At 41.6% G+C, this 10,784-nt stretch overlaps 1 protein-coding gene and 1 long non-coding RNA gene across 2 annotated transcripts; both read left to right on the top strand.

Annotated features, from left to right (window-relative positions):
• LOC8075716 (NEP1-interacting protein-like 2) lies at positions 328–3,387 on the top strand. The gene is made up of 5 exons (XM_002454247.2): positions 328–588; positions 703–884; positions 1,512–1,595; positions 1,893–2,057; positions 3,020–3,387. The coding sequence occupies exons 1-5, from the start codon at positions 459–461 to the stop codon at positions 3,140–3,142; spliced, it is 684 nt and encodes a 227-aa protein (XP_002454292.1). The 5' UTR covers positions 328–458; the 3' UTR covers positions 3,143–3,387.
• Positions 4,271–6,818, top strand: LOC110435106. Its single transcript, XR_002452768.1, has 5 exons — positions 4,271–4,618; positions 4,745–4,796; positions 5,051–6,045; positions 6,142–6,578; positions 6,692–6,818. It is a non-coding gene; the product is annotated as an uncharacterized LOC110435106 (long non-coding RNA).

Below are 10,784 nucleotides of genomic sequence, written 5' to 3'. Positions count from 1 at the left end.
CTTGAGTGTATTTCCTAGAAACAATATAAAGTCAATGTCTGCTAAGAAATACGTACTTAAAAAAAGGAAGGCGATATTATTCTTTCACCCTATCACTGCGCTAGGCGCGGAAAACATATCGACAAAGGATCTAATAAAATACTATGTTCATATTATCCTTCCGTGCAAAAACCTCTCACCAAACACCAACCTTGGAGATACAAAAGCCAGGCTAACCTCAAAGAGAAAGCGACCGAACAAATATGATTTCACAAGCCGCCCGCTGAAACCAAAGCCTTTTCATCAGGGGCAGCCGGCAGGGCTTTTTTCACCCTCCTCTCCCGGAGAGCCTCTCGCCTTCAGCTCCCCTCCCTTTCCCCGCCACACCAACCAAGGCGCCAAAAATAAACGCCGCGCCACTACGTACGTGGCGAGGGAGCTTGCCACCTCGTCTTCGCGGAGGCCTCGACGCGACGACGATGGAGGTCGCCGAGGCGCCCGCGCCCGCGCCCGACGAGGACGCGCTGGACGAACGCGGCGTCGCGCTGCACCTCCCGAGGCTGCTCGCCGGCGTCGTCTCCGGCGCCCTCACTGGCCTCTTCGCTCTCGGTACTTGCTCCTGCGCACACACATACATGCTCCTCTCGCCTCGATCTTGCCCCTGTTAGCTTTCCTGAGAGCTCGACGTTGACTCTGTGGTGCATGTGCCGCGCGCGTGTAAAGCTGGGGCTCTGACTGGGGCAGTCACCGGCGCGGTGGCGGGCAGAGCTTCCGACAGCGGCGGCGTTCTGCGGGGAGCTGGATTGGGGGCCGTCGCCGGAGCTGTCCTCTCCATTGAGGTTCTTGAGGCTTCTCGCGCTTATTGGTGCTCCGACCGGCTGGGCTCGCACGGCGCATCGTCCATGGTAGTATGCTTCTTCCATGCCATGTCTGATGTCTTTGCTTGTTTGTTCAGTTGTTTGCTTTCAGTTGCGTGTTCTAGTAAATTGATTGATTACTTGATTGTCGATTTAAATTACGATTCTTTGCTTGGACCTTTGAACGTTAGGTGTGAACCTCCCTTTTGTAACACCGTTGTTTACGCTTTAATTAATAAAATTCCTGCAGGGGCCAAGGCCCCTCCAGTACCCTCAAATACGTTAGGTGTGAACGTAAATATCCCATCCGATTCTCTAAATTTTCTTCGACGTTATCATGTATGTCAGTATGTGTGAGATAGTGACTGTTACTAGTACTACTTCACAAGGTTCCCGTTTGTTTCATAAAAAAGGCTTCTCTTTTATCACAGAGAAAACAACCTCATAAACCTATGCCCTGTTCGCTTGACTTTGCACTAATGCAATCCAGAAAAATATTCAGATAGTGACTGTTACCTCTAATTTGACTTGCACTAATGCACTCCAGAAAAATATTCCAACTTGCACTATTACTTCGTTGTTTGAGGTCTATCATAAATATGAGTTTACCACGGTCATTTTTAGTAATTTTATAGAAAGCGCTCTCTATAACAGCACTCATGGTTTGGTGTGCAGGCCGATTTCATTGAGCAGCTTCTTCGTGCCCGGTTTGTGCAAGAGCAATTTACAGCTTCAGGATATGCATCATATCGCTGGCAGGTGAGTAGCACTGGAGTATGATTATGACAACACAAAGCTACAGAAAATATGACAATGGATTCCCATCATTCTGTTTGCCACAAAACGGAGAGATCATAGTGTTCTAGTAGCGGCTTTTCTTTTTATTTTTTCCACCTATGCTTCCTTTGGAGCACTGTTTTTTTTATGGTCTTCATTGTTTTTTTGTTGTTGTTATATAGAAATTGAATGGTAATGCTTCAGAGGGAAAAAACACAGTTAATGGGTTGTTTGTGGGTTTCTACTTTTACTAAATTTTAGATACTTTTTCATTGACAGGTCAGCATATCAGATTTTGGTCACGATGACCTATATGACATCTTTGGAGATATTTCATCTAAAGGGCTCTCACAAGAGTCACTGAAGAAACTACCACATTATGTGGTCACTGACCAAATGCGGGACTCATTTGGGGAAATCCTGTCTTGCCCTATCTGTCTACAGGTACAATTTACGGCAGCACAATACTACTAGTTGTCAAAGAAACCTTCTACCACAATATGCGCTTTGTTTTGGTTAAAAGTAAAGTAGGAATAAGAGAGAGAAAATACTTACAGTTTTAATTTTGCAATTTTGTTCGCCTTTATAATTTAATATAATTAATAATTAATATAAACACCAGGCCCTGCCTGTTTACGTTCAAAAAAGGAAAAAAAAAGCACCTATGTTCAAAGTAAGTTCCTGTCACAGTGATCTTGCACTTTAACATAAATTTGAAATGTTTCTAAGAAAAACAAAGCAAACCATTGTGACCATTAATGTTTTGTTTTCTAACTTGATACTGGAATTTGAAATGTTTCTAAGAAAAACAAAGCAAACCATTGTGACCGTTAATGTTTTGTTTTCTAACTTGATACTGGAGTACTGATTGTTAGGTTGTTGCTACGCGCTCCCAGCCTATTATTACTAGTACTAGTACTTGATTTGTCTGTGTAGTGGTTGTTAAACTCGTTTGATGCATTCTATAAAGTTCTTTGTCCTGATGATTAAGGCAAAAAAACCATTAAATAATAGATTTGTCCGCAACCATTGAACACAAGTTAGCACATGGACGGTCTACCAATTTCTCCGGGTACAGACAACTGACAAGCTATTTTCTTCACAACGATTTCTGAGTGAGATATATGGTTGTTCAACCAGAAAAATGGGCTCATTCTGGGAGCGATAATGAGATCATGAATGCAAAGTTCAGGCACAATTGTTGGACAATGACACAATGAATGCATGGTAGGAGTGACACACTGATATGAAATTTAGTGGGATGCAACAACCTCATTGGGGCAACTGCAATTAGCGACTTCATACCAAAATTTGTTTGCTACTTAATGCAATGTGTGGCTGGCACCTGCTTTGTGCATTTTTTCTTTCTCATCCACACCGACCTAATAGCGTCCTTCATCTTGCAGGACATTGTAGCCGGCGAGACAGCGAGGAGGTTGCCCAATTGCTCTCACACTTTCCACCAGCCTTGCGTGGACAAATGGCTCGTCGATCATGGCTCATGCCCCGTTTGCAGGCAAGATGTGTAAGATACGTAGGTAACCTGCGCACATGAAGAAATAGTTGGGTGAAGTGACATGTTTGCTCCTCACTTCATATATAGGTACATACCGTGTTATAAATTAGCAGAATCTGACAATCTGACTTTGTTTCTTACACCCCGGTTCCAACGTGTAATGAAATAAGATTGCTGTCGAAGCAGTTCCTGTGTTCTGTAGAAGTTATTTGTCTGCTTGGCACTCTGCGGAACCGCATAATTTCTGAACAGATTCCATGCGAAGTTCCAGCCGTGTCGGCAATATTCTTGCTGTCCTCGTTCTTGCAGATGCAGACCCTGTGTTTGGCATCAAGTGTTGATGAGCATGTTTCCGTCCTCATGGGCATGTATTCCAGTGCCGGAGTGCCCATCTGCTTGGAATGGAAGGTCTGAAAGCGATGGCGGTAGCGCCCAATCCAAATAGAACACTGTTGATAGGACATCAGCATCCATTCATCTTTGGGCCTTGTTTAGTTCCAAAATATTTTGCAAAATCGACACTGTAGTTATTTCGTTTGTATTTGACAAATATTGTCCAATCATGGACTAACTAGGCTCAAAAGATTCATCTCGTCAATTTCGACCAAACTGTGCAATTAGTTTTTATTTTTGTCTATATTTAATACTTCATGCATGTGTCTAAAGATTCGATGTGACGGAGAATCTGAAAAATTTTGCAAAATCTTTTGGGAACTAAACAAGGCCTTGATGGAGTAGAGAGCAGTGGCCCTGATCCTCTGCTGTGCTCAATCAATTGTTGCTTGAAATCTTGCAGTCTACAGAGCCGGGAAATAGTTCGGTGCCGTAGGTGATAGGTACCCATACTTTTAAACGGTTCAGATTCAAATACAGGGTTCTGGATGTATGACGCGTGTCCTTCATCCCTCGTCATTGTAATCTAGTTAACCGAACATCTTAGGTCTTGTTTAGATCAATTTTTTTTTGGATTTTAACACTGTAGCAATTTCGTTTTTATTTGACAAATATTGTCCAATCATGGAGTAACTAGGCTTAAAAGATTCGTATCGTGATTTACAGGTAAACTGTGCAATTAGTTATCTTTTTTTATCTATATTTAATGTTCCATGTAAATACCGCAAGATTCGATGTGACGGAGAATCTTGTAAAGTTTTGGGTTTTTGGGTGCATCTAAACAAGACAGCTGATGTGGCAAAGTTAAATTTCAGTGTGGCAGGATGTGGGTTCCTGATTTGAAATTTCAACTTCGTGTGGGTGCACCGCGCTGTAACGGTTTGCATTACCCTCAATTCGCAGATATCCACGTTCTAGAACTAGTATCAGTACTTTCCTGGTTCCTTAGGTTGGAAGACGCTGATGGAGTCTACACGCCCTGATCTAACTAGAGCTTTGGTGTCGGTATCCCAGGATTTCCATGTCCTAGAGGGTACCCATACATTCGGCGGACAGAGTAATCGTAATCAAAGTCTGGGCGTCCAACCGCTGGCAGGTAAAATCACAACTCATATGAATTATCTGAGTTTTTGAAGATCTGATCTGAAAGTTCTCCGATTCAAAACGATATTCACTTGGCCTCAGTCGCACCCCTTATGGATTAGTTGTTGATTTTATACAGGCGTTGTTCAAGAGGTGCTGAATCACGGTGGACAGTTGGGTTGCTTGAAGAGGTAATATAACGTTTCCAAGAAATGAACAAGATTGAGTTTAATAGCCTTTCTGTATCTTAACTAACCATTAAGGTTCTACCTTCGTTGCTTGGATTTTCTGAAATTCTTAATTTATGTGTTTAGTTCCTATTATACAGCAATTTCTTTTTTGACTGCCCTGTTCCATCTTCGTATGCTCGATTATGAAACGAGGCCTTCTGCTTTGGTTATTTGCATCGGCTGCTTTATTTGTTCTATATCTCTGCTAATTGCAGGAAGAGGGGTAAGTATGGCCCAGAATCAAGGCTATCACCAATGGGGGAAAGTGCCATTTCGAAGTCTATGCGTACCGCAATTGATCATCGGGGTGAGCCTGTCTTCAAGCCCGCAACAGGCATGGAGTTCGATTCTGAAAAGAGGCAAAAGACTTCTACAACCTTTACTCTTGGGAAATTGGGTTTCGGATTAGAAAAGGACGAGGCAGAGTAAATGATAATGGATACACTACGAGGCAGGATTTTGTATGCTCATGCGAGGTGATGTGCAATAACTTAGAACTTAGTTATATACTCGTATTTCTTCTTAGATGTTAGTAGTAGATTCTGATTTTTTGTTTTTTTCGCCAAAGGGTCTGTGTCTGAATAGTATGGCTGCGACATGCAGGACAGATTGCAAGGCTATGATTAGGTTGCATCGCACTAGTGATCATGGGTGGGTAATTTCAAGTTTCGTGGCGGAGCACAACCATCCATGTTCTGGCACGTATGGTCAGAATAAACAGTGGCTTTCACATAGTGACATTGATCCTATGACCAAGGATTTTGTCCGTAAGCTCCGTGATAATAATATCCCTATAGGTAGGGTATGCAGTATACTTGGTGTGCATGGTTCAGAGTCAGCAATCCCTATTCGTAAAGAGGCTGTAAGGTCGCTATGTGCTCGAATTGCTCAGGACAACATTAAGGACGATATAGGGAAGACTATGAGTCTGCTTGATAATATGAAAACCAATGATGTGGGAATGGAAATTCGTTTTAAACTTGACGACGATGAGAAAATCAAGTCCATGCTGTGGTGTACTGGCAAAAACAGAGCTGACTATGCTAAGTTTGGTGATGTGGTCACTTTTGACACTACATATCGAACGAATCTATATAATCTACCTTTTGGCCTTTTTGTTGGCGTTAACAACCACTTTCAGACTTTGAGTGGGCTTTCACCAAGTTCACAGAAATAATGGTTGGCAAGGTTCCTTTGACTATACTCACAGGTTTATCGCGTTCGTTATTTGTATGTATTTCTTCCTCATTGCACCTTAATTCAGTCGTGTGTTACTGATTCATGTTTTTTTATTTCTACAATTCAGATCAGTGCCAAGCAATGGCTGCAGCTATTAAATCTGTGTTCCCTACATCGAACCATAGGTGGTGCATGTTCTGAGGAAGATCAAGCAGAAAGTTGGGCCTGCATACAGCAAGAAAAGTAATTTTAAGAAAGAATTCAACAAACTCGTCACCGAAGAAACTGTGGTCAATCATTTTGAAAGGAGGTGGAGACAGTTAATCCGAAAATACAATCTTACTGATCAGGATATTCAAGCACCGTGCCAAGTGGGCAAAGCCATACTTTATGGGTATTTTCTGCGCTGGGATGACTAGTACCCAAAGGAGTGAAAGTGCAAATCACATGTTGAAGCAGTTCATTCAGAGGTTGGCGCCTATGCATATGTTTGTTCGTAAATTCAATGAGTTCCAGATGGACCGTTGCGACCATGAAGATAAGGAGGCTCATGTCACTAAACAGGTTTGTATACATTGTTTTCCTTTTTAAAAATACTAATGACTGATTCTTTCTTATTAAAGTAAAAGGTAATCAATCTAGGTGTTTTACTAATATATTAATACATTTTTTCCCAGTTTTATCGGAAGCACCGTGTTGATGTGCTTAGGCCAGTCTCAATGTAAGTTTCATGACACAGTTACCAAGACTGGAAACTAGGTAACCGAGCCACATGAGTTTCATGGGGATTAAACTCCTCTCTCATCTGTTGTAACTCCTTCATTTAATGACCCTGCCAAGTCAGCGATTTTGCTTATGTGGCACCATATTTTATGTGCATGACACTCTCATGAAACATGCATTGAGACTGGCCTTATTGAGCGACATGCTGAAGTAATATATACAAGGAGGATTTATGAGAAGTTTTATAATGAGTTGTATTACGCCGGTGCCAACGCTATCAAGAGCACAAATGCCGATGGTTCCTTCGATGTAGTTCACTCTTCTTATGATGGAGATCCTGATCAGGCGTGTTACAAGGTTGTTTATGTTGATGGGGACAAGGTTTCATGCGATTGTGGGTTTTTTTATCACGTCGGTTTGTTGTGTAGGCATTCTCTTAAGGTATGTATGGCTTGACACTGTGATGAAAGTTGTGTAAGGATTTAATTTTGAAAGCTCGCAAATTCATTACTGAGTTTATGTTTTTGTGAAATGATTCGAAACATTTATCAGGTTCTTGTTCACTTGGATGTCAAGGAGATCCCAAAGAACAACAGAACTACACGCTAGATGAAGAATGTCGACGAAAGCACTGACTGTAGTCACTTTATTTCTGGCCTTGATTCAATTCTCGGTACTTATGATGTTTTGAAGAAACGGGCATTAGTCAATCGTGTTCTTGAGGTAGCGTACGCACCAGAACCAATCATGGATGATTTATACAGTCAAGTTATGGGGGCTATCGATAGTTCAAGGTCAAGTGCTTCTGTGCATCAGAAGCCAGTTGGACACCTTAACACTGTTGTTGGCATTAGCGGCAGCCGAGGGCATGAGTCCATCTGTGCACAACCTCATATTAAGTGCCCGGATAGGCCTACAAAGACTGGTAGACCTCCCAACACGAGCTTGCAGTCTTGGAGAGAAGAGCAAAAACGCAACACGTGTGAAAGCACAGATGAAGAGAATCCTAGGGGCGGCAAGACCCGTTTGATCAATGATGTCCTTTCCTTATAATATCCGTAGCTGTAAGACCATTTGTCATATTAGGACATAGAATATGTGATCCTATCAAGACATGCGCTAAACATTTTAATTGCATAAACTTGGTCCTTCATTACTGTTATTAGCTTGGTGCACAAATATGTTCCACTGTGAACCTCGTTTAGCTGTGTGTGGTCCACTTTCGTTGTTCATAGCATTATTATTTGCATCGTTATTGTTGTCATGTGGTTTGAGATCACATCAAGAACGTCGATATCGATAGATCAGCTTGAGGACAAAGATCCTCTTTGGAGGCTTGCAAGTGGTGCTGCACATGTTCGTCGACAGATAAGACGTGGGCGCCCCCATGTGGAAAAATAAGCCTTGCTGGCTGTACAACTTTTCTGCTGGCAAGTTCCCATATTGAAGTCTTATTTACGAATGCTAATCAGTTATTTGAAATCAAAGAGGCATAGTTTGAATGTTAGTTTGTTTCCTCTAAACCCAATAATAACCCACGGAAAGTTCTGACTATGTCCATTATTAGTTATCAGAAACAACCACGCTATCCTTTTGTAATTGCAGCAGTCAGTTCACTAATGGATATGTATATTGAGTTTTTTACGGTTCTCAGTGCCATGCACAAAATAGAATACACTGCGCTATATATAACTCAATATATAGATTATTGGAATGGTTCCACTTGGTAGAGATCTTTTACTAAAACTAGTTCATTTATCTTTTCACAGAAATCAAAACATTCAACTTAGACTAGGTAGCACCATACCACTTCTAATAGAAACGGCTCAACTGCATAATGGAGTTGCACAGTCGTGCGTTACTCTCTACGGCATACACTGTCTGGCAGCGCTTCGACTCTTGGCACCAGTGAAAGTTTCACTCAGATTGTATTCTTCAATCGACAGACGATCTGCTGGGCACCGGTATCTGACTAATCACTGCAATGCAGTTGTTTCATTGTTTTCGCGTCCACCTGTCAAGTTTCATAACATTAGATTTGTAGTTTCAACTTGTTTTAAGTATACAATTTAGTGCCAGTGTTCATTAAATACAATGCATTATTGATTGGGTGATAAGCTATATGTTACCTTTTTGGAAACGAACGAACTCAACACGAGGCAGAATTGGTCCCTGAAATGTATTACACCAGCACCAGCATCCGCCATTGCACTGATGATCTGATTGGCCGGTGGATCCATTGTGATTACTGAATCCATATCAACCATCATCCTTGTAAATTGATCAACAAACGATGTGCTAATTTGTACCAAGCGGCCACCACTCTGCCAAACTACGTTCATGCGGCTGTCGAATTGACGAATGTTATTTTTGATGTATATCCGGGAATCATGGTTGAGGTCAATGATCTCGTATCCTATCACTTCATGTATGTGCTTAAGAGCCAAGTATGTCACCCTAGCTTTTGCTCCTACTGGACTCTGATATGCCTTTGAGGTAAACTCATATGGTTCAAATGGAACAACTATTATAGCACTCAGTTTCCATCAGAAAGCTCAGTCAGCTCGATTTGGCACGTCTGCATCTTTACTTTTTTTTAGGAAACAGGAGAGGCGCAAGGCCTGTGGCAGAACCTCCTGAATTAAGTGGCCCACATGCACCCATCATTGTCTCAAAGACTTCTGATCGGCGTGCACGAGTTCCAAATGACTCAAGAAGTCTGTCGTGTATCCTCGGGGAAACCCGAATCATCCACGTTACACTCTTTCCAGGAATTCCCTCATTAAGCATTACAATATTACAACATTTTCATAGGTAAGATAAATCAGAGTAAAAGCGGAAAGGTTACATAACATAGATTGAAACTTAAGTCCAAAGGTTACAAACCATAAGTATTTAGTACATAAAAGGTTCGGAACTTTATATTACATATACCATAAGTCACACAACAAGTTTTACTTGCCCAAGGTCACACATCAGATTCATCATCACTTTCCTCCACAAGAGTGAAGAAACAATGACCATCAAAAGGTTGATCAAAAGGTTCACCTGCAACATGGGTTAATAAACCCTGAGTACAAAAGTACTCAACAAGACTTACCCGACTAGAAAAAGAGGTGAAGACTCAGGTATGCAGGCTATAAGGATTCAAAGTAAGGCTTTAGCAGGATCAAAACATTTCTTTTGCATAAAAGATTACTAAGAGTAAAACCTACTATCAATTTTTAACTCAAGATTATCATTTATGACTAACCAAATGATTATCAAACTTTCATAAGCAAACCACATCTTTCTTATACCAATGATTCATTTATTACTACGATGATGGTGTGAGGATTGAGGCTCCATATCCGAGGAAACACGGCGATTCGAATCGATTAAACCCAGCTGGGGATTCAGTACCACACGACATATGTAGAACTTAATCTTGCATATGTCAACCTTTTCTATAGATCCTCCTATACAAGAACGGGTCCAGCGTCACCCGAGAGTACAGTACACCACCATCCTACAGCCAATCTAGATGTTTTCCGGTCATCTCAGATCCGTAAGGTGGGTACACGCTACTCTCGCCATCTCTCCACTCCCAGTACGCGGTTAGCCGTTCTCAAGTATCGGAATAGCTATAGGTAAGGCTTACCATCGCATGTGGGCTGTACTCAAAGGTCTCAATCACAGCAGGCCAACAACGGAACGGTCCTTAATCGACACAGTTGGAGACACTACTTTAAGACTCCATTCTTAAAGCAAGTCCACCGACCGGTCTCAAGTTGAAACGTTATTGACCATAAAAGTATTCCACAACAACCCTTCAAACTTTCTCATTTGAAAACCTATCTAATAAGCAGGGCTAAGCATACTAAGTATTTTCATAAAACAAGTATCAAGGTTAATATTGAAATCATCAAGGTAGATAATGCAGCAAATAGGATTCACTCAACTCCTATTCACCTAATGCATCATATTAACTCAAGTGATATAAATAACTTTATGAAAATACAAGGATAGGGTTTAATGTCCGGGGCTTGCCTTGACCGGAAGGGAAGT

Source organism: Sorghum bicolor, chromosome 4 (assembly GCF_000003195.3).
Source record: "Sorghum bicolor cultivar BTx623 chromosome 4, Sorghum_bicolor_NCBIv3, whole genome shotgun sequence".
NCBI classification, from domain to species: domain Eukaryota; kingdom Viridiplantae; phylum Streptophyta; class Magnoliopsida; order Poales; family Poaceae; genus Sorghum; species Sorghum bicolor.
Note: the sequence above shows the minus strand (reverse complement) of the source record. Positions and strands in the feature narration are given on the sequence as shown.